This window comes from Zingiber officinale, chromosome 4B (assembly GCF_018446385.1).
Source record: "Zingiber officinale cultivar Zhangliang chromosome 4B, Zo_v1.1, whole genome shotgun sequence".
Taxonomy (NCBI): Eukaryota; Viridiplantae; Streptophyta; class Magnoliopsida; order Zingiberales; family Zingiberaceae; genus Zingiber; species Zingiber officinale.
The window spans coordinates 116,095,014-116,119,955 of NC_055993.1; the positions used below are offsets into that span (position 1 = coordinate 116,095,014).

General features: G+C 34.3%; 1 protein-coding gene across 1 annotated transcript; it reads right to left on the bottom strand.

Moving 5' to 3' along the window:
• Positions 1-2,494: 2,494 nt before the first annotated feature.
• Positions 2,495-18,665, bottom strand: LOC121976137 (DNA mismatch repair protein MSH7-like). Its single transcript, XM_042528144.1, has 17 exons — positions 18,279-18,665; positions 16,624-17,155; positions 16,320-16,415; positions 15,750-15,805; positions 12,687-12,753; positions 9,223-9,318; positions 7,532-7,663; positions 7,423-7,456; positions 7,294-7,341; positions 6,293-6,492; positions 5,912-6,038; positions 5,516-5,793; positions 4,651-4,836; positions 4,127-4,540; positions 3,946-4,042; positions 3,725-3,852; positions 2,495-3,143 (listed from the first exon to the last, which is right to left on the bottom strand). Exons 1-17 carry the CDS (start codon positions 18,617-18,619, stop codon positions 2,676-2,678), a joined length of 3,300 nt encoding a protein of 1,099 aa, XP_042384078.1. The 5' UTR covers positions 18,620-18,665; the 3' UTR covers positions 2,495-2,675.
• Between the last annotated feature and the right edge of the window lie 6,277 nt (positions 18,666-24,942).

Here is a 24,942-nt window from a genome sequence, read left to right on the forward strand (position 1 = left end):
ATTATAGTTCTCAAGTATCATAGAGTTATGTATCAATTTATGAGCAATGGAAGGGTATATAGACGAATCAAAATTTAGAGAATTATTGTGAAAGCAAATGCACTAAGAATATGGAATAAAAAAGATGAAAAGAAAACTAGTTCTTTTAAGACAATTTTAGGATTTCGATGTGACCACGGCTATCATTGATAATGTAGTTATAAATTTATCTTTTACCTTAATGTTGGTCAATCTTGAAGGTGGTATATCGTAAGGTGTCTGATGCTCCCTTTCGAAAATACACAATTGTATCTACCTTAACGTGGCTCCTATTTTTATGGTAGTCAAACTAGGATAGGCCTTTTAAGTTTTATGATAATCAATGGTACCCTCAAGAGAGTTTGAACTATTTTCATGAATAACTTCTCGAGTTTAGTTCCTAGAGGTCCAAAATATGAGTTTACCTTTTGGTTCTTCCTCCTCGCCCTAAGTTCTATGCTAACGTCGGTTAAGACATATTAGCATGGCATGCATATTAACAACCAAATTAAGGACCAACACATCATGCAAGAAAATAGATGAATAATAAACTACAACTATTAATTTAATATTGGGTTACTCCCTAATCCTAAAATTAAGATGATCCATCACAATGAAGAAACAAGCTAAAGACATTATCAAAAGATGCTACAACTCAAAACAAAGAGAGGTTCAAGGACTTAGTTTGTAGATATCGACGATGCTTTGGGATGGTCTCCACATGCTCCTTGACGTCCGAAATCTCTTGCTCCTTAGATCTCTTGGAAGACGACTCCCTTTTAGGATCTCCTGTCACAAGAACCTCGCAATGCCTTGAACTGGTGCCCCTGATTGCCTTTATAGACTCGAAAAGTTACCAAAATATAATAAAATTTCTTAAATTATTGCAAGGCGTCGTCAACATGACCTAGCATGCCACAGGCATGGTGTACACCATGGCTTGGCCGTGGTTCACTCTGTGTTGCTCCTCGCCAATTTTCTGAATAGAGCATGGTCATGGTAGCTAGGTGTCACGGCCTAGTCATATTCCTTGTTAGAGGTTTCGGGCGATGCTACAATTTCAAGTCGTCATCCATGTGTGATACATGGTCATACTAGGGACTACGGTCAAGCTGTGTATTGTACTGAATTGTCGCTTCAATAGTTTTTCATCACAAGCTTCAAAGTCAAGATCTTTGCTTCCTTTCATCAAATATCATAAAGAACAGTAGTCATTCGAACTAAAAAGTTAAAAATTCATACAAAAGACAGAAATTAGCTTAGAAAATGATTTATAATTATTATAATATGAATATTTTTGAACAAGTTAAATATATATTATAATAATTTTAAATTATAATTAGTATAATATAAATATCGTTGATCAAGTCAAGTCCGTTTGAACAGATCAAGATTTAAACTTGAAATCGATGTACCAAAAAATTAAAACTGTCTGCTAAAAAGTCAAAACTAGCCAAACATTACACTTAAGGGCAGTTCTATAATTTTGCATGGGGTTAGTGGATGGAACGTCTTTTGATTAAAAAAAAAAACGGATGCTCCTTGAATCCAATAAAAAATATGGTGCTAAAGTTTTTTTAAATAAATTAACTTAATAAAAATGTATTAATTCTTTTTTAAAAAAAAATACTTTATATATAAAATATATATGATATGTTGTAAATAATATAGTTATAGTGAAGATCTCATAAAATATTAAAATCCAATGTATTAGTTGAAATGTCAAATTAATGAAATTGCATCAATCTTTATAAATCTCAACAAAACTATAAAAATCTATAAATAAAAGAATTTAAATTTATTTTTAAATTTTAGATGCCTTTGAGCTCCCATTAACTATTTATGATAGATTAACATAATGAAATTAATTATTTTATTATGATTTCTAATATGTAGTAACCCACCGCCGGTTAATCAATAGTTCAATACCGTCACGAAATCGCACTCAGCGAATTATTTTATGACTACGAAATATATATAACCGTGAGATAACGTAGTTTCGCTGTAAGAATGGCGCTGCACAAATACTACTGAGTCCGAATGGTGCTCAAAGAATATATTAATCGATTCACTAAAGGTTATTAGTTTTATATTGTAAAAACTTTTTGAATTACTCAGTTGTTGAACTCTTCGTCATAATATATTATACGCTTGATTTGTTATTTTTCAACTTAGATGAATCTCTTTGAAAAATTCTCCAGATTAGAGGAATAATTTCAGAGTTTAATCTTCTATATTTTGTTCACATACAATAACTTTATTTTATTTTAACAATCCGCCCATCCTGCTGTACTAATTTCCGTGTTTATATTGTAATTGACCAATAAAAAAAGACATTCCAATTCCTCATCATTCGAATCTCTATCCCTATGCCTGTCCTCAGGCCAAACTATTATTTGAATGATAGCAAAGGCTAATCTATCACCACACAATTTCTTGCTATAAACAAAAATCGCCCTTTCCAACGACAAAGTCATCGGTAAAAACAAAAAATGCATTGCTTAACACAATAACACTGTAGTTTAGCTAAGGGTTAAAACATACATTCCAACGCAAATGAACCGCATCTATGCACAAAAATGCAGGCTTTCAGAAGCCTTGTCAGAAATCTATTCAATATGAATACATGCCAAATAAGATTTTATGATCGGAAGCCACTACCTCAGTTTATAAAAGCTCCTCAATTCGTGCCACAAACAAAGCAAAGTATCAGATATGTCTTCATCGCCCAAACTCACACTAGGCTTTGAAATATCCCAGAGTGATTTCAACCATTCCTCATGCAGGGTGGAGAACTCAGACCTGGCCTCACTTGACTTGAAATTTCGACTGATGAGCTGTTTTATGTTTTGGCCAGCACTTGCGGCAGCTTCAACAACTTGCTTAGGGAGGCCTGCCATTAAAGCAACTTGCAGGCCATAGCTCTCCGAGCAAGCACCGGGAGCAAGTTTGTAGAGAAAGACCAGATCATTCCTCGGGGAAGAGATTCCATCTCCCACGTGGAAAGAACAGGCCATGTGCTGTAGGCTTACATGAGGGTGTGACCCAAATTCTTTAGTAAGTGGATGGTAGTGGGTAGCAAACAGCAACCTGCAGCAAACTTTTTCCAAGAGATGGCGAAACACCTATTGAAGCACCATACATATTAAACCTATCAGGTTGAGGAAGCAAATAAAAAGCATAGAAATCAACAGCACCCAGAATTTGAACAGGGTGTCAAGAAAATTCATTATCCAACGTTCTAAATGAAAAAGGTACTTATACCAGGATAAAAATGCTAGAATCATCAACTAATAAGCAGAATGGAAAAAGATTATTTCTCCTCTAATCTATTAGATAAGATACCCCACCTCTATAAAACATAATTGCAGAAAGTTTAAAGACAGATATGTGAACTCTAAATTACCTCTTGCATGTTGAATATGGGTACATACATTTTGCTAATTGCAAAATAATGGTAAAAGCTAAGATGGATGTACCGTGTGCAAAAACCAGGGAAACATATGGACAACTGAAGAAAAAAATCCAAAGTTCAGGCTCACTATTTCTAGCCTTTTGGTAATCTAAAACAAACAATCCTATCAAGGAATTAATATAACTTTTCAATTATTTAATTCAAACAAAATATAAACTCTTAAAAGTGTCATCTACTATACACTCTTCTTGTGTAAGGAGATTAAATTGGCTTTCCCTAAAAAAAACTTACAGCATAGGCAATTGCATAACCATCAAATGTGCTTGTTCCTCGACCAAGCTCATCAAGTAAAACAAGAGAATCTTTGGTAGCATTCCGAAGAACTGATGCTGTTTCTGAGCACTCAACATAGAACGTGCCTAATGGAAAACAAATTTAAAAGATTAGTATACATAGCATGCTCTATGTAGCATGAGAAAATTTATAAGGATAGAAATATATGAGGCACTAACTTTCACCAGACATGATTCGATCAGTTGCACCGAGACGTGTAAAGATGGTATCAACGGGGGATAACATACATTCTTCACAAGGTACAAAGCAACCTAGCTGCAAACAAGAAAACATGGAGATGAAGAGATAACATTTTAATGCTTCAAGTAATATGCGCAGGTGAATTTCCTCTAGTATAACCTGGGCTAATATAACTGCTAGGCATGTTGCTCGCAACAATGTTGACTTTCCACCCATATTTGGTCCAGTCAGCAACAATGCACAAGGATGACAAATTTTTGAGTCATTTCCAAGGTGTATCTCATTAGGAACCAGATCATTCCCATTACCTGAAACAGCATAAGGATGCCACAAACCTTTCATGTGAAGCATCGGACCATCCTTATCTTTGGCTAGATTTGGTGAATATGCATTCACTAAAAGGATAGGCCTACTCATAGGCATAAATGACGAAATTGATGCTCTAGCAAAGGACTGAAGCACATCAATACAATTAAGTGCATTGATGACCTGAGACCATTCAATAGCCTTCCCAGAAAATAGCTCAACTAGGACAGCTAAAGTTTCAGCATCAGAATCTTTGACAATGTGATCCTAACAATTTAGCACCATGTATAAAGTCAAATCACAACATTAAACTTAGTGGCAGCAAGTTAATTGCATTCTCAAACTGAGATATGCCAAATCCAGAGTTCATGACAAACCTGATAATGTGGAAAGTCATCCTCCAAAGCTACTTCAAACTGGTTAAGCAGATCATCAAGGCTGCTGAGGTTTGAAATATTGACAAACAATGATATTGGCAGCATTCCATGATCTTCTTTCCTTATCATATTTAACAATTCTAATCCAATTCGAAGCCCCTTAACAAGAAATCCAAATGTTTTAATCTGAAATAAAGGGTAAGGTATAAGTGACCAGCACCTCAGTATTGTGTATGTTACCAATAATGAGATGTTCATACAATCTCCAGGAAAAAATTTCATCGATTCATCCTAAATAACATATTATACTATTGCTTATTAAATTAGTCTATGAATCATCATGAATTTTCTGTAAGCATTGTCAAAGATTAGCCAATCATTTTTTAACTGGAACAAGTATGATCACAAAAACAAACACTAGAAACAAGTGTCGTTGGATCAAGGTTGACAACAACCTTACTCATATTACCCTGAAGTAAATTCTTTAAAGTCATGATAAATGGTAGTGTGTGATGCAATCAGAGTGAACCAGCTTTGCATCTTGATAAAGCCAAGGGACAACAGATCAAATTCCATGACAATTTTTTGCCTACTGCTAGAGGAATCTATTCAGAGGAGAAACATACAAAATGTTAATCAATAAGACTCCTCTTATTAACATACAAAATGAGTACCTGAGGGTTCTCATAACTGCCTATTCTAAAAAGAGAGAGAGTTCTTCTCAAATGATGCTCAAGTCATAAGAATATATTAGCATATCTTTATGTTAATCTTCTAGTATTAAATGGCATCTAAACTATAATTTAATAAAATAATTTTTAATCATGACAAGATGGGAACTTAAGGACCAAGATGCATTATGTACCCGCTGCTTCAGTATCTTATCTCCAACAAATGGCAAAAGTAGCATGGATGATGAACCAACAGTAGACCTGACTCGTCCAAGTAATCTCTCAAGATCTGGAATTCTAGTCAGATAACTAGCTATCAAGGACATTATCTCTGAATTCTTTATGAATGCCTCCACTACGTCAAGCCGTTGATTGATACCAGTAAAATCCCTCAAAGGATGACAGATCCACCTTCTCAAAAGCCGTTTACCAGATGCAGTTAAGCAATGATCAAGATGCTTATATAAAGTGCCTAGAATTACCACATTCAGACACAATTAGGTAACAGGAAGGCATACATGCATGTAATGATAATATGAATTTCTGAAGCAAAAAAATCAAGAGCTAAGCCAAAAATCATGACCATTTACCTGACAAGCCACCATCAACATTATTGCTGAAAATCTCAAGATTAAGTAGAGTCTGGCCATCCATCCTCAAACAATTTTTATACACATGGTAAGAAAAGAGCTCTCCATTACGTAAAGTATCATCTAGCTGATTCAAAAAATATTAATAATCAGAACAAAATAAAAACCTCAAGAACCAAAGTCAGGGAAATATTAAACAGGAAAACAAACCTACTATGGTTGATAATTATAGAACCACAGTGGCCTTCATAGTTTCCAATTAGTTTGAAAATCACAATAACTAATTATCCTCTAATATAATCAACTCAAATCAAATGTTTAGATTGTCACAGATAAGGGTAGTGTCAAAATAAACAAACTAAGAAAATTTTCTACTCTCACCATTAGTCTTGATAGGTGAGTAATAAGCCCACCGAGAGCACATAAAGCAAGGTCACAGTTCACAGAACCATCAATTGCTGAAAACCATTGCTTAGAAGATCCTTTGAAGTATCCTTTAGAACTAGCCAACTTCATAACTTCACTTGAATCTAGAAAATCTACACCAGGAGTTGTGGCAGTCAATTGTATTTTCATTGAACCTGCACTTGAAAGAGGCAATGTTGATTATATTATTGTCATTTTCTGCCAATGTTTTATTAGCAAAAGGAAGCATCACTCCAATACATTGACTTAGATAACTTTGTTATAGTCCATGTGCAATATTTTGACACCAAAAGGGCAAACAACTTTGAACATTTTCTCAAAGCATCCATCCAGATTCAATTGTCTTCCATCTTGCTCCAGCGATATAAATACAAAATCCAACCACAAATCTCAATTCATATTTCATGCAATATTTTATTTGTTCATCACTATAAACTAAAAAAAACAATATAATATTGCTAACAGTACTAGCCACATGATCCAACCAATGCAGTTCATTCATTCACTAAGAACAATGGAGCCATAAAGTTAAGCTAGAGAATAGAAACATGCCACATAGGTGACCAAAACATTGTTAAATCAAAAGACAAACATTAGAAGTTGATATAGATTCTAAGAAAATTCTAGAATATGACTTGCTAGAAATTTTTTAACATTCGTAAGAATAGTAAATGTTTCTAATGTTAAGCCATGTTATCCAACTATAACCAAAAACTAGGATTATATCAGACAGTGGACTTAATTGGTTTAACAGCTAGCACCAAATGGAAGTGGATAAACGCCTAATATAATTAACCCAAAATTCAAAGCATTGTCCTAACAAATAGAATCCTGTATATCAAAATTAATCAATCTAGTCTATATCACATTCCACAATAGAAGTTCACCCATTTTCTAGTTTCAATAAGTTAGTTTCCTTCAAGAAAATTTCCACATAAATGTCTTTACATGCTTACCTGCTGAAGCATATTTTTTTAGTGCAACATGAGTTGCTTCTGAGAGTCCTGAAATAATCACAATAAGAATTTCAAAGTCATTCAAAAAAGATCACATATATATAAATGAATTCCCATGTATATTCATACCAGATCTTTCATGGATAATTTCTTTTGGTGAAATCTGCAAAAGCTTAATTGGTTAAAAGTGAACACAAAATGGGAAACCTAAGATAACTAGGTGAAAAGACAAGCTTACTTGCACTAGCAATGCCCCAAGTGCAGCACAAGAGTTATCATTAGAAATGGAACCCACCCAACATTTTAATGAAGCATTATCAAGGAAAGCAAATCCATAAAAAATAGAACCATCCTTAGAACCACAATCTCCCTAAATCACAAATACAAAATTAAATTAAACATGGTATCTTGGTAAAAGGTCATGAAGTGGAAGAAATGAGTTCACACAGTAATATATCCTGCTAGGCAAAGCATTGTGAATATGCTTAGTACATATCTCAGATTCTTAGTATAATATGAGTTTCACATAAAACTTGGTGGTGATTTGTATGCTTTAGAAGAATGAAATTGGTACGAATCTTTGATTTCTATAACAAATCACCAGACAGCAATCTCCCTAAATCATGAATACAAAATTAAATTAATCATGGTATCTTAGCAATACATCATGAAGTGGAAGAAATGAGTTCATACAGTAATACATCCTGCTAGGCAAAGCATTGCTAATATGCTCAGTAGATATCTCATATTCTGATGTGGACACCTTTATAGGACGCCATTATAATCGGAAGCAAATTACTAGCTTGGAATAAATCTGCTACTACCTAATTTAACAATTTGTAATAAATCTGCTCTACCTAATTAGCTACTGAATAAATCTGCTACTGCCTATTTGGTTACTGTCCAAATTTTGCTACTGCTCAAATTTGCTCCTGTTATAAGTAGAAATAAATAAAGGGCATTTATTTATTTGATTCCTTGTTTCCTTTAGGGATTGTCTTTTCCTTTTTCTCCTTGAATAGTCCATGTAATTAACTCCTTATAAAAGGAGTGTTATTATCAATGAAGAGGGGAAGAAAAATTTAGTAATTAGGACTCTGTCTAGGATGAGTCTTTCCTCTTCCCTTTCCCCCTTTCGTGTTGCATGACCAAGTACGGATCCGGATCTCGACCTGTGACTCGGGACCAAATCATATTCTTAGTATAATAAGTTCACTATTTCATATAAAACAGCATGGTGAAGTGTATGCTTTATAAGAATGTAAGCGGGACGAATCTTTGGATTTCTACAACAAATCACCTGACAACAGTTAATACATTGGTATTAGTAGTCAGCTATGAATTCTTGAACCATGCTGCTAGTCCACTGACCATGAGCAGTTTATTACATGTTGCACGCCACAAACAACCTCATAACATCATCCACCATTTCCATATTTGTATGTATTTTATAGTTGCCACAACATGAATACATTTCAAGGTTATCCATTTCATAACTTAGTAAGGATTTCTCCTTGTAAGATTCTGGTGTTCGGACCAACACACTATCCAAGTTGTTGTCAATATTAAGTTTTACAACCTCTAGCCTCTTCTTTTAGCAGTGAAATCCATGATCAAATAAAACAACAATATTGTAGCAATTTTTTTTTGGCACCTCTCACAGCCCGTCCCAAGTTATATGAAGAGAGATAAATCACGAATAAAATAACAATATTGCTTCTATAGCAGGAACTTGACGGTAACTTTTCATTTCTGATAAAGGTTAAAGGTTATATTTGAAATAAATCACGGAACATATGGAAGATCTTTGCCTTAAACATGAGACACGTATTAATTGGAGGGGAGGAACTGAAGTTTCAGTAAATATTTTCACTTAATAGCCTGATGAAATATGATTCAGAAATCATCAAGCTCAAGATGCATGCAAACCTCTTTCAGAGCAAGAAGGTGAACTGCATCTGGTTCCATGTTGCCATCACTTGGTGTGCAAGGAGTTGATACATTTACAAGTTTTCTTTGGATGACCTGGATAAAAGACATTTAAGAAGCACAAGAAGCTGAATCAGTTGTGTGCAAATTTACACAACAAACATATAAGCATACACAACCACAATTATGTAAGTTAATATAAAAAAAATAGACAAAATAAGCTGGTATGATATGATTTATGCTGATCAGTGAAAATTAGTTAGACAATAAAGTTGGCTGTGGATACACCTGCAGTTCAACTTGAAGTAAAAAACAAAAAAAAAAACTTAAAGACGAAAGTTCGTATCACTGAGTTTCGATACAACGCAACAAAAAGTAGGGACTAGCATGGCCTGTGATTCTTTACAAGATAACACATTTAAGAAAAGTAGTATAGCACAAGGTGACACAACAGGGTTTTACAATCACCAAGGAGACCTTGGTCTAGAACATCCACTGAACAAGCAATTGTTTGGATATGATCCAAGCACTTCAAGTATCTACTATTGAAAGCAATGTGGCTGCTCTTACCATGCTAGATCAATTACATAGAGAACTTACTTCTATATGTGAAACTCGAATGCATATTGATTAATAGCACAAATGGATTTTATAATGTTGATTTATAGAAGGTACTACAAATTGTTGTAGCTGCTTTGTAGTTATGCTGTTATGTCACAAGATAGTCTGCATGTATGAGAGTTTAACTCTCGAACTAAAGAGCTTAGATTAGATGAAAAATATAGCTCCTCCAATGGATGTCCTAGACCATGTCTCCTCTGTGATTTGTGATGGTTCAGCCTACAATGATGGTGAGAAGCCTTGTGCTGAGTATCACACACTTACATGAAGGATCATTAGCCTTTGTATGATGTGGCATGTGGATATTTCAAAAACAAGATACAATTTTGACTTGTTCTCAAAATCAAATGGTTCACAATTTGTATTTTACACCATGATAAATTTTACATATAAACCATACTATTCTTACATATGAATCATAAGTGAAAAAAAAACACCATGATCGATACATTAAGAATCTTATTTTATTCAATTCTAAAAAAAGAAAGAAATTTTATTAAATGTTAAATTAACTGACTAAAGAGAAACAAATTCTTACGCTTATAATAATATTTGCTGGTTGTTGTTGATTAGAAATGGTTGCTGGTTGCTCCTGTTTAGAAAGTAACAGAACAGAAAAAGAGAAAAGAGAATAAAAGAGAAGAAAGGGGAGGAAAAGGAAGAGAAGAAGAAGAAAAAAAAAGTTAGGCTTTTGAATTTTGAAGAAGGAATTAATGGTTTGGAACAATAGAAGTTATCCTTTGAATTTCTAAGAGAAGGGGTAGGAATTTATCTTGCTTGTCATTAAGTAAGCCTCCTCCCTAACCTTGGAGTCATGAGTACCAAGGTTGATACTAAGGTTTTTCCTATATCATTATTTTTTTAATTAGCTTCTGGATTTATTTTGTAGGGCAAATTGAATAAATTTTCAATCTTCAAGTGGAACCTTAAAGACTTCTATCAGCAAAGTTCTCCTGTAAGGTAAGAGTTATTCTAGCTTGTCATCATGTTTTAAGTGATGTGTGTGTATATGCATACTTATCTGTGTGTGTATATTATCGTTTGTGATTTAGTTTATGAAGTCAATAACATAACTTTTGAACATGTCATTTACTGTTGGTATAACTGTGATATTATCATTAAGTTCAGGAATACATGACTGATTAACCAATATTAAAGTGAAGGTTGTGAGATGGACCCACCACTGGGGATTATGCATTGGACATGTCGACATGGTTTTGTTATATAGAACTAATTCTATTCAAGCTATATGGTCTTTATAGACTGAGTCACAAGGGTTAAGTGTCACAATTTTGGACTTGTGCTACTAAAGTAATTGTGGTCGTAATCTATGCATAAGATAGTATGCAAATTGTTTATGTGTTATTTCAATTATTAATCATTTCTTTTTAAATAGAACTATCCGTACTTTAAGTGACACTAGGCTAGAAGGGTTTTGAGAAAGTGATCTTTGGATTTGTAAGGATTTTGTAAGAAATCATCTAGTAAATGATTTACATAAAAATCAGATGTCATGTGGCCTTGCATATTGCTAATTTATCGAGCAAGTATGTGGCATTCTGGAACATACTATAGTTGGGGTGTGAGAAGTACATAATATTTGTAATATATAATATGTATAATATAATGTTTTACCTTAGGGATCATTTTAAAAGGCCTGACAATTTAGTGTGCTTCTGAAAGTGTAAAAGTTTAAGGAACACACGCACCACCACCACACACACATTTCCTTATCCCCCAACACATGTCTTCCCCTCTCACAACTTTCTTCTCCATAGCACAAGCCCTCCGCCCCCTCCCCTTTCAAAGTGAAAACCCACGAAATCTCCTTCCTCTTCCATTCCCAACAACACAAAGAATCAAAAATATAAACACTCTTTAACAAAAATTTACTGATAACAACCTTAATAAAGGCATTCCTTGGTTCATTTTTTTTTTATGTGTGTCAACTGTCAAGCAACTAATTGTTTGGATTTTTGTCTCTTTTACAAAAATAAGAGTAATATTGGGCATATATGAGGAGTGCAAGCTAACGTTATGAGAAAAATTTAACTAAATCGTGATTGTTGTAAATCAAACACCTCCTTGACTAAAAAGAGTACAATATCAAAATTGAACCTTCTTGTCCAATGGAAAGAATGAACAAAAGGAAGATGATAAGTTATCAAAAGTCAAGTTCTTAAGTGGAGGAGAATAGTAAATAATAAAGACACAGTTAAAATAAAATTGATCATGAGTCCATGATATCATTTTATTTCATTTTCAATGGGTTAAAATGTTTTATTACTTTCTACTTATCAATCCATTTTACAAAATTCTTCATGAGGTTCACTTATTGACACTATATTGTTTCAATCATTCAATCCAACTTCTATTTTTAAGTTCTCTTCTCTGTCGTTAGATAGCCAAGAACGAAACACTATCAGATAGTATAGTTAACTGACGCACATATTTCTTCTCACAATGCATCAATCCTTGTGAGATCGTTGATCGAGGCACATGGATCATGAACATTTTAGGTAACTTAATCCCCATGTTAATTGTGTAAGTCATCCAGCTTAGACAGTTGTGCACTTCAGAAGTTATGCTTTTGTATTTCTCATTCTAGACCCTTGGATAACATAGGACGATCTATCTTATTGTCAAAGGTTTTTATTGCAACATATAACACATCATTTTTTATATAATTTCATCATAATACGGCACTTATACTCACCATTCATGTATGTTTTCAGTAACAAAATGATTCTAATCAACATAAGATAAGAATGCAAATACCATCACTATCTAGAATAAAGATGCAAGACGAATAATAAAGTCAATAAATTGCAAGAAATACTTACAGAAGATGCTCCTCTAGCTTTTGCTTGTTCTGAGGTCTCAAGTTGTTCCATCCGTCCAACTTTGTATCTAGGTTCAGAATGCAAATTAACCATACTAAAAACATAGTGTGAACAGTGCTAGTGTCAATGCTGAAATATTAGATGGAATATGTTATCTATGCTAAATTTTTATTAAAAACCCCACAAAATAAATAAATAAATACTGAATTTATTTTTTAAATAAAATAAAATAAATCGAACTAATCTGTTAAAAATAGAATTTGGCTTTCGAGTTGAGATCAAATTGGGTTTGGATTGAACCCATCAAGTAAACTAGCGATTAGAGTTATGTGAGATTGATTTGGATTTGTTTCAGCCAATTCAGCTAACTAAATATTAATTTAAAATGAGTACTGGAATTTTTTGATAAATTAGGGATAATATTTTCTCTTTCTCTTCTCTCTTCCTTTTTCTCTTTCTCTTCTCTCTTCCTCCTTCTCATTCTTTTACTCTCTCACATTGCATGCATCGAAGCTTTTCCACACGTCCGTTTCCTCTCTTCCTTCTTCCTTCTTCCTTCTTCCTTCTTCCTCTTCCTTCCTCCCTTCTTCCTCTTCTTCCCTCATCTTCAAGTACCGACAACAGCACCTCTCCTCTTCCTGTTTCTTCTTCCTTTCCCTCCTCTTGCAGCAACACCAGTGCATTCTTCTTCTTTCTCTCCACTCTCTTGTTCTCATCCTCACACAGCCATCCGTCACTGCCACAACAGCCTCTGCCACCACAACAGTTGCTGCCCTCAACTCCCTCTTCCCTTCCCCTTTCACTGCTTCCCTCATTTTTCTCCCAGTGCTTATCATTTCAAAGCCAAAATCAAGAGGGAAATTTGAGCGGAAAAAAGAATAAGTCATTGTCGACTTCCTTTCCCCTTTCCTTCTCTTTCTCTTCCCTCCTCTTACTTCTTGGACATTTGTAGCCACTAGGTGATCACTTTTAGTCAAGCTAAGGGTGATCATTGATTTTCCTCATTTTCTGAACCTTCAATATCCTCATTTAATGATGTTGTTGTACGCCGACTCACTAAAGGTAAGGTTATAAATGAACCATATACAACCTTGGTGTTTTCACTGACTTATGTTCATTCAATAATAAAAGAATATATAAAATAAATAAGTCTTGAACAGTAAAATTGTTGTCATGTGACCTGGTGGTCATGGATTCGAGTAGTGAAAATAACCTTGCATACAACATACCCTTCCTCATGACCCTATATTGGCAGGAGTTTAAAATTTTATAGAGGTAGCAAATCAAAATTTGATCCGTTGTGACTACAAAATTTAGTAAATTTTGAGATTTTATGTCATTATTATTTTTGAATTATTTTCATATTTTATTTGTAGATACAAATTTGAGCGGCTCACACTAACTTGCAAACACTTCAAATTTTTGCTCTATATAGAGGGTTATAAGATATATCCTTAGACACATAAATATTTTTCTTGTGCATGAATAGCTAGTTAAAATGAATTACATATATACTTTATAATTGTTTTTATAATAAGGATTAAAATAATATTTTTATAAAATAGTAAAATGAGTTTTACGACAATTAAACTATTAGGAGTAAATGATATAACATCAAGTTTCACATGGCGATTAATATAGGCAGGGTTATTTTAAAAATTAATATACTCTAAATTACTCTTCAATTGATATCTATCATTAGATATGTTTTATCTTTAATGATTTCTATTTTACCTTCAATCATTTCTGTTGATTTAAATGTTGAAACCTATACTTTGATAATATATACTTCATACCTAGCGAACACATGATAATATATAGTAAATTAGCATAATTGATAACAAAAGGTTCATTTAGATTAGTTGTTTAGACTAATTAAATTATAAACTGTTATAGAATGACAATAATGAAACAACAATGATTTTAAATAGAGAAAAGAAATAGTAAAGGTGAAAACTCGGAAGCTAGTCTTATATTAGAATACCTTACCACCCACAAGAGGATGTGGTAGCGAGCGATTGCGGGTCAATACTTATTTGTGTGAGGATGCTATATTATTGTATACTACCGGTGAAGACTTTTAGCCCTTATGTGAGATGACATTCTTATACTCTGAAGGCATTTGCTCTAGTAATTCAGACGTGGATTTTCTTGAGAATCCTTATTGGAGGTATGGAATCGGTGACAATTCACTTCTTAATTGATTGACATGGATTTTCTTAAGATTCCTTATTGGTGATAGTTATAGAATCGGTGACTAAATGGTGATAATTAAAAGTATATTATATGGTAAAAGGACAATTGAAGATAATTTAGAGATACAATAGTAACTCTAAATAATAATTGAACAAAAAAGGAATAAATATAGTTGATTATATATATATATATATATATATATATATATTAAAGAACCAAAAAATTAGAATTCAAAGTTGTAATATAAAACTTAGACTTGCTTCATTTTCTTGACTTATTAAATTCATTCACAATTTCATAATTACCCACTTAGCAAATTTGTGTTTACTTTGTATTTTTCTTTGTCCTTCAATTTTGCAAACAAAGGTAGCATTTTGATATTTTAATTTGTTTCAGCTAGTATTTAAAGTTACTCAAAGATTTCAATTTGCTATTCTGGGTTTGGTTCTTATTTTATAATACTTTTGTTCAACCTTATAATGTTTTTGCACGGTACAATTTTACAGTATTTTAGAAAATGGAATACAAATCAATAAAGTTTATTGACCTTAATTATATGGAGTTAGTAATTGGCTATTTGCTCTTAGTTTCGTTTTATCACACTGTGATCCCGGGGCATGACAATCTTAGTCACCAATATCTACAAGTTGCAAGTTGAAAATAACAAGATACAAGGCTAACAAAGTTTTTGATTGTGTGGGTATTGCAACTACTTCTGAAATTTGTCTGCCTTAGACACAAATACTTGTAGCTAATTTGGTCAGCAAGATCATAATCATGAGCAAGTGATTTTGTTATGCACCATGCAAAATTGCTCCAACAATTGTAACAAGGAAAGATAGAAGCATGATAAGCTTATTTTCTTACCCCCTAGAAGTGAGTTTATGAACAGCATCATCTATTCCAGCCTCTGAAACACCAACCTGTTTGACAGAGTGGAATTTCAAATGTGAAACAAATTTTTCTGCAAATATTGCTGACAATACATGAATAACATTTAGTCAAGTATGCCAGTCTTAATTAAATGTTCAATAGATCCCTCAATGAAGATCAGATGTAATTAACCTTTCTAGTTAAACACAAATTAAATTAGTGAATTATCTTGTCTCACATATTTGAAAGGCAGGAATGATGTAGCAAAACCTCAAAGATCCATATGAATGCATAAATTGCAAAAATGTGAATTTAATGTGGAAATTTCAAAAGACAACAATAAGAAAGAAACTACAAGAAAGCTAGAAAGCTAATCCTACAGCACAAACGGAGGATGGAGAAAGAGGCATTGAATTGGAGAATGGAAGGGTCAATTGGTGATGATAAAGGTAAAGGAAAACTTAACTTGGATCAACTATTTACACAATACCAAAGTTTCTTTATTCGTTAAGTCAAAAATACAAAGAATGACTGTGGCATTAAGAAAGATCCAGATAGTCTAACCTGTCTGCATTTACCGACGCCACTAATGGTCATTTTCCAGTCAAGTTCTCTTTGTCCAATCTCAGCATCCAACTCATATAACTCATAAAACTTGCCCTGAAATAGGAAGAAATAAAACATGAATTCTTAGAAACTAGTCACAAATCACTAGTAGTAGAAACTCAAAACATTGATACACAATCATGATACTGAATATTTTCAAATTTTAAAACGTAAAGAAACATCAAAACAATGCATCTTAGAATATATTCCTGGAGATGTTAGGATAAAGATCCCATGTATAGTAGATACTACAGGAACATACCACTTTAAAGAAAATGACAACATCCATATATTGACATTTCACACTCCAATATTGCCTTTGTGATGCTGACATTCTCTTCAATGCGTCAGGTGGAATATACAGGGTTCTCTTGTCATAAAATGGATCACTTGGTCTCCTTCCATTGGCATCTCTAATTTTAAAAGGACCGAGCCACTCAAATTTGCTACTTGTACTTTCACATGAATTCTCCAGGATTTTCTTTTCAGTAACAGTCTTGCCTATTGGCTTAAACCTTTTGTTAGGACCAAACAAAGAAGAATCTTGCTTGTCAGAATCAGAAGGATCCTGTTGAATTCTCTTGAAAAGCGGAACACGAGGGCGCACAGCAGGAGTTTCTGGCCCTAGAACATCTAAATCACATTCAGAATACAGAGGTCCCAATCCATCAAAACTCTTCTTAATCGCTGAAACATGTTTGGCTGAGCATTTATCATCAGGAGTTCTATCTTTCACACTTTTCTCAGTGGAATCACTGGGGTGACAAATAAAGGAACCGCAGCAATCTTGGTTCCTGAAGACCAAAGAAAGGGAAAAGTTATGAAAAATCCTAGCACGCTTCTCTAGAACATTAGTGCATTTAAGAAGAAAATAGTTCGGACTTTCAAAAGAATTCCTTAAGAAGGTCATCACAAATCCAAGTCCCAATTTTTATCAAAATAAAATGTTATATATGCTAAGAAAATTTGGGGAAACATTCAAGCTAGCTCAAATAGTTAGGAGAACTACCTAATATCAATAAGTGCAGTGCAGAACCTTGTATGACATTATCCATACCGTAGAAGTAAAACTATAATAATGCCTTTAGTTGGGAAATTATCAACTCACTTATGTGTAGGAGTCATGTAGAGGAAAAACAACGAAATAGCATCAATGTGCAATAAGTTAGACCTAGTGGTTAGCGCCACTAGCATCCAAGTAGAAATATAATCTCACGGTGTTGCAAGGCAAGACAAAATGTTGAAACAAGTTTTAAATAACATATTTTATAGGCAAATCCACAAAAAAATAAATAATAAATAAACTAAATAGAATTTGTACAAAAGTACATAGGGGTATCTAGAAGATATAGGCAGAAATGAGTAAAGTTCAAACATAGTTGCCAACGACTATTCAAAGCACCAGACAGTCAAAGAATCTAACTCTCAGGTTCCCTCATTCTCTGTTTCAATTAACAAACCTGCAGCAGGTTACATATTTCTTCTTGGCCATTTTTAATTAGCACTCATCTAGAAATGTATCTAAATACCAATGGAAATAATGTGAAACTATCTAGTACACTTAGATGCTACGTTGATGTGGATTTTCTGTATGAATGTTCCTCGGCTTTTTTTCCTATTGGCTCTCCGTTGAACTCCTCCTGTACATGCACACCATGAAATATGTTCTCTATCTCCCCTATCTTCTACATGTAATATGATTTAAGATAAGTGAAAGGCTAATTCGTTGCCATTGGAATAGCCAAACGGAAAATCTAAAACCGATGAAAAAAAAAAATCCTCGCACCACAAGGAATGCATTCAGCCACCTAAATCAAATTTGTGTGAGCCTTAAATCCAGTTAAACCAGAGAGAAATTCACCAAAAGACTGCATGATCCAGATGAACCAAAAACATAAATCGGTAAATATTTCGTACGATTTCCCATTACTGGCGCATCCGGATTTGTCTTCCTTCACGAATTTGCTCATGATGCTCGAAAAATGATTAGCTCTTCGATCGCCATCATTGGCAGCCACCGGAATCCCCGCCGATAAGACTTGACGCCGCATCTTTTGAGACGAAGCGTCAGTTCCTCCGATCTCATCGGAGGTTTCCTCGGAGTTGTTCTTCGACTCTAATGGGGTTGGGTGCGGGGCTTTCTTTGGCTGACGTGCGTGGCGGATCGCGCCCGGGGAAGAATAGGGTTCGCAGGATCCTTCATTCCCCGGAGTGAGTTTTTGGAGGAAAGAGAAGAGTGAGGTTTGGCGGTGCTGCATCGTACTCTGCGAGTGTGAGGGGAAGGAGAGAGAGCAATGGAGGGAGATAAACAAGTGGAAGGCGAAATTAGGGCGGTGTGACAATATATAGGCAGGGATTGTCGGATTAATTTTGGCGGTCAATCAAAATCTTTACAAGAAACTCGAAACGTTTCATGTGCGGCAAAAGGTAAAATCATTCGTCCCCAGTGTTTCAGTTGCACCCGATTCAAGGTCATCACAAGGGAAGTAAATCATAACATCCTGAGTGAGCATATAGCAGGTGGGGTGAATTGCACAGAGACCAGGGATTTACGCCCCGACTACCCTAAATTTCGATCCCACGACTTTATGTGACAAGCATCCCACCTCATATCAACCGAAACGTTTCATGGACTATTAATTAGTTGGTGGTATCATATGGGCCATGCCTTATTCATACAGTTTGTTTTTTTAATTAATAACAAAACAAAAATTTAATTTCAGCCTAGACATTATATACTGTAACTAAATTGAAACACCTAATAAATAAGTCCCTCTTGCTGGGTCACTTCCGAATTAGAAAGGGTAAATAGTTTTTCGCACTCCTCGATGATAATATTGTAGTAGATAAAGTCGACACAAATGACAAAACTCCTTAATACTAACAATATAAATTTACTTGGTATCCATCTTAAAAAAAATAATTAATCTAAAAATTCGGCAATCACTCACACATCCACTATCAAAACACTCATTCTCGAAAATTATCCGGAGGTAGAAAAACCTAGAACAAACTCACAAACACCGAAATACAAGAAGAAAGAAACAAGAAGCTAATACAAAAAGGAATATTACAAGATTACACAATAAAACTCTAGCTTTCTTTTCTTCTTACTTGAGTACACCTTTTGAGATGTTTGAAAGTGCAACAACACTCTTCTCTAAGCATCCAAGAACTGATGTGTGTCATGAGCTCGGTGGAGAAGAAGATATGTGAGTGATGTCGAGCCCTATCCACGGGAACGCCTTTTATCGAACTGGTAACGGTTAGTTTTTAAAGCTTAATCGACTAGCCTAGTCAATTAAGTCTTCCTAATCGATTACCGTAATCGATTAAGAAGCTTTATGTTTGCACGAGAATAGGTCGTAAGCGATTAAGCTCTCTTGTTTAATCGCTTACCAAACTCTCTGTGCATTCATGAAATTCAGGCTTAATCGATCACCCTAATCGATTAAGCTACGGTAATCGACTAATCTAGTCGATTACCAAACTCTCTGTGCATTTCGCGAAAGCTGCTTAATCGATTGCCTTAATCGATTAAGCTTCGGTAATCGACTAACATAGTCGATTACCAAACTTTAACTTCCAAACCGAAGTCTAGAGTTCCTTTACCCAACATCCGGTCAATCTTGACCTATTAGAACTCCTCATTTCCTAGCATCTGGTCAATCTTGACTTATTGAAACTTCTTCACCAAGTGTCTGGTCACTCTTTTGACCCACTTGGACTTTTCTCCTTATGCCAAATATCCGGTCAAATCTTTGACCTATTTGGACTTCCAATCACTAGGTGTTCGATTAACCTTTACTCACCTGGATTACTGATAACTATGATTTTACTATATTATTTTGATTCATAATACATGTTTTTAATTATCTGTTCATAGATTGAATTCATATATACATCATATTTTATAATTGATTTTGATCTTGGACTTAATTGCAAATTAGCCAATTATCATGATATTTGATACTAATATTTGATTATTATTTTGTAGACATCAAAAGGGTCATGGACCCGATCAGATCAGACCACATTTACGATCAAATCTAAAGTGAAACGAGGCGATCAAGCTCTAGAACAATCATAGTCGTTCATTCAAGATTGGAGCAGATCTACACCATCCATTAAAGATCCAACTCTTCCAACCTAATGAGGAGTAGATCTGGACCGTAGATGAATATTAGTACCTTTGGATCAGATTCTAGGTGATCTTCCACCGTTGATTGAGCTCCGAGCATTCTCAGCCGTCCGATCAGATTGGGAGAGGATTTAAAAGCTTTGAGAAGTTATAGTGCTTCCTGGAGCTCGGTGTTTCCTCACGACACCACCACTGTTCATCCATCTTCTTCGTCCCTGCCGTAGCTTCCCATTCCACTTCCAGATCTGAGATTCACTTTTCTTCATCTCCAGCGAGCTTGCAAAGATCCGGCGACCAGTATTCAAGGGACAGAGCCGTGATTTGATGGCGTTCCTCGTTCGCGATCCTGTTGTCCACGAGCGTCATTCCGGCAAAGATTTGAGGGTGTTCCTCGATCTAATGCTTCCATCCTCCAACTGAAGGGTATGAGGGCGTTCCCCGGTTCTTCATAGACCAATCCATCTTCATCTTCACTTCGTGTTTCCGGATTGGCAAGATTTGCTCTATTTTTTTACGGCTGGAGAATTCAGATGATTTCGAGCTCGAGAGGCGTTCCCAGTAGCTTTGTGTTGGTTAGTCCTAAGAAAATCGTACCGGTTCCACTGTACAAAAATTTTTGTACAAGTGTCGAACCTTTCCTTAAATAACCTATTGTGTTATTTAGAAGTTAAATTAGGAATCGCAGACGGAACTTAACATCATTGATTCCAAATTTAACTTATCTGTTCTTAATGGTTTAGATTTGAATCGCAAGCGAAACTTAACACTATTGATTCAAATCTACCTAAATTATTAATTCCATAAATATTAATTTCCAAAATTGGCTTCCAGGACTGCATGGCGAGGCACATGGCCTTCTTGGATATGGGAGCAACCACCAGCGCCTATGCAAAGCCTTTTAAGGAAAGCTAATATTTATTTCCTTAAATAACTCTAGGTTAACCAAAAAGAACAATCGAATCACAAAATCGAAAAAGAAGAAAACACAAACTCAAAAAAAAAACTATTTCGAAAACTCTAGAATCATATGCCTCTTGTGTTTGGTATTTCCATAAATAACTATGCAAATAAAACTAGTATGATGCGTAAAACAATTACTAGTTATACCTTTCTTTGTAAGCAAAATAACCTCTTGATCTTCTACCGTATTCCTCTTCTAACCTCGGACGTTGTGTGGGCAACGATCTTCCGAGATGAGAACCACCAAGCACCTTCTTCTTCCTTCTAGGTTTCGGCCACCAAAATCTCTTCCAAGGATGAAGAAGTTCGGCCACCACCAAGCTCCAAGGGATGCTAGAAATATCGCCTCCTTTTCTCTCCTTCTCCAAGCAAGATCCGACCACCACAAGGACTCCAAGAAAGAGATGTGGTTCGGCCACAAAGTGGAGAGAAGAGAAAAGAGAAAGAGATGTTGGATGGCCACACCAAGGAAGAGAGGGAGAGAAAAAGAAATAGAGTCGTTAACCATGAAGACACCTCTACCCCCTCTTTTATAATCCTTGGTCTTGGCAAATAAGGAAATTTAAATAAAAACTTCCTTAATTCTTTTGCCATGAAAAAGAAAATTTTAATTAATTAAAATTAAATTCCTTTTTTCAATTACAATGGCCAGCCACATTAAAATCTCCAAGCAAATAAAATTTTAAACACAAATTAAAACTTTCTTATTTGCTTTCAAAAATTTATAAAAATCTCTCAAATAATTTTTTCCTTCATGTTGGATTATAAAAAGGAAATTTTATAAATTAAAATCTTTATTTTAAACATGTGGATAATTTTTCAAAAGGAAAGTTATCTCTAAAAATTAAAATCTTCTTTCAATCTATAAATAAGGAAAGACATCAAATCTTTTCTTAATCTTTTGTAGAAACTTATAAAAGAGATATTTAATTTTTAAACTCTCTTTTAAATCATGAACATGGTTTAAAAAAGGAAAGCTTTCTCAAAATTAAAATCTACCTTTCAATCTACAAATAAGGAAAGATTTCAAATCTTTTCTTAATTTTTTGTAGAAAGCTATAAAAGGAAAGATTTAAATTTCAAACTCTCTTTTAAAACATGATATCCACATAAGAAATAATTTTAATAAAAAAAACCTTTTTAATATGATGTGGCCGACCACCTAAGCTTGGGCTCCAAGCTATTGGCCGACCACCTTAAGGCTCAACCTTTAGGCTTGGCCAGCCCTAAGCTTGAGCTTCAAGCTTAGCTTGGCCGACCCCTATTGGTTGGGTAAGAAGGTGGGTATGTGGTGGGTATAAATCTCTATATATAAGAGGCTACGATAGGGACCAAGAGGAGGAATTGGTTTTGGTCTCCCGATGAAATTAAGCATCCCGTGTTCGCCCCGAACACATAACTTAATTTCATCAATAATAATTCATTCCACTAAAGAACTATTATTGAACTACCGCACCAATCCCAAATTACATTTTTGGGCTCCTTCTTATTATGAGTGTGTTAGTCTCCATGTGTTTAAGATGTCGGATGTCCACTAATTAAGTGAGTTACTGACAACTCATTTAATTAATATCTTAGTCCAAGAGTAGTACCACTCAACCTTATCGTCATGTCGGACTAAGTCCACCTGCAGGGTTTAACATGACAATCCTTATGAGCTCCTCTTGGGGACATTATCAACCTAGATCATTAGGACACAGTTTCTTTCTATAATCAACAACACACACTATAAGTGATATCATTTCCCAACTTATCGGGTTTATTGATTTATCGAACTAAATCTCACCCATTGATAAATTAAAGAAATAAATATCAAATATATGTGCTTGTTATTATATTAGGATTAAGAGCACACACTTCCATAATAACTGAGGTCTTTGTTCCTTTATAAAGTCAGTATAAAAGAAACGACCTCTAATGGTCCTACTCAATACACTCTAAGTGTACTAGTGTAATTATATAGTTAAGATAAACTAATACCTAATTACACTACGACCTTCCAATGGTTTGTTCCTTTCCATCTTGGTCGTGAGCTACTGTTTATAATTTATAAGGTACTGATAACATGATCATCTGTGTGTGACACCACACACCATGTTATCTACAATATAAATTAATTGAACATCTACATTTGGTATATATAAATGTAGACACTTGACCAATGTGATTCTTATAAATGTATATACAAAAGCTAGGCTTTTAGTATACACTCCAACACTTTAGACTTCACTTGGATGAGCTATGGATTCAGTGGGTTGTTGTGTTTGCTCAAGAGGCGTTCCCAGAAGCAAGCACAATGGCACGGTAGTTAGGAGAGGTTTAGTCTCGGGGTTTGGTTGTGGAATGCCATTTAGGTTTTGTTCCCTTATCTTTGCTTTTGAATTATCCATGAATTTGCTTAGATCTGAAGATCTGTTAGTGTAGATTGCATTTTAATTTTTGTTTAGTATTTCATAATTCAGCTTCTGTTGAGTTTACTCTTGCAATTCAAATTCTGAATTTCTTTTGCAATTTCGCTTTGATTGAGCTTTACAATCTGAATCCTGTTAAATTGTTTGCAATTCTGATTATAGCAAGATGGTCTAGTTTTGGACATTAGTTTAATAAAACCTTGGATCTGTGCATCAGAATAGTTGTTTGAGCTTGATTGTTAAAGTTAATTTCTATTATGAATTGGATGCTACCTCTGTACAACATCAATTGGTTTGAGTTTTTTTATTTTAACAAGATCTGTAAATGTAATTGAAGTGATTGAAATGGATTTACTGGATTTGATGATACATTAGTAACTGAACTTTTGAAACTTAATTTATTGAGTTGAAGCGGATTATGTTTGGATGTAAACAACATTTCTTTGATTCTATTTTAAATTGATCTAGTGATTTTTTGAGAATTAGATGTGTTCAAGTTGAAATGAGAACCGAATGGAAATAAATAATAAACCTTTGTGATGCAAGAATTTTATTCAAATCAATTATAGAATTAACACACATTTATTAGTCATCCTTGGAAAAATATGACTTGGGACTCGTTGTTACAACATTTATCTTTAGCTTATGTGAGTTTCCAATCTTAATTAATTTGATATGTCACGTGACATGAAAAGGGCAAACACCAAATTTTGGCGCCGTTGCAGGGGAGTTAACTAGTAGTGTGTTTATTTTAGATTGAGCATTGATTAGTTTATTTTGTTAGTATCTTGATTGATTTGATTGCTATTCTTTTTGTATTTTCATGTTGGCTTATCTTTGAATTGTTAAGTGCTTTAAATATTCATATTTTCATGTGTTTAAAACTTTATGCTCTTGAATCTTCTAACATTGATTGTTAATGTGTAGTGTAAGAACAGGAGATTTCAGTAGCATGGATCCATATTTTCAGAATTTTGGAGGTGGGATGGAGAGTCAGTGTTTTCAGCTTGAATATCAAATTTACCCAACCATGAATCAACAAAATAGGTATAAATCATTTCTAATGCTT

What these genes read in the sequence shown, in the direction of transcription:
- LOC121976137 (XM_042528144.1), bottom strand. Translation starts at nt 18,619, where the DNA reads ATGCAGCACCGCCAAACCTCACTCTTCTCTTTCCTCCAAAAACTCACT. An exon ending in TTGTCATTTTCTTTAAAGTG is followed by an intron (nt 16,416 to 16,623) that starts GTATGTTCCTGT and finishes TTCCTATTTCAG; the next exon opens with GGCAAGTTTTATGAGTTATA. An exon ending in TAGCAGTTATATTAGCCCAG is followed by an intron (nt 4,043 to 4,126) that starts GTTATACTAGAG and finishes TCTTGTTTGCAG; the next exon opens with CTAGGTTGCTTTGTACCTTG.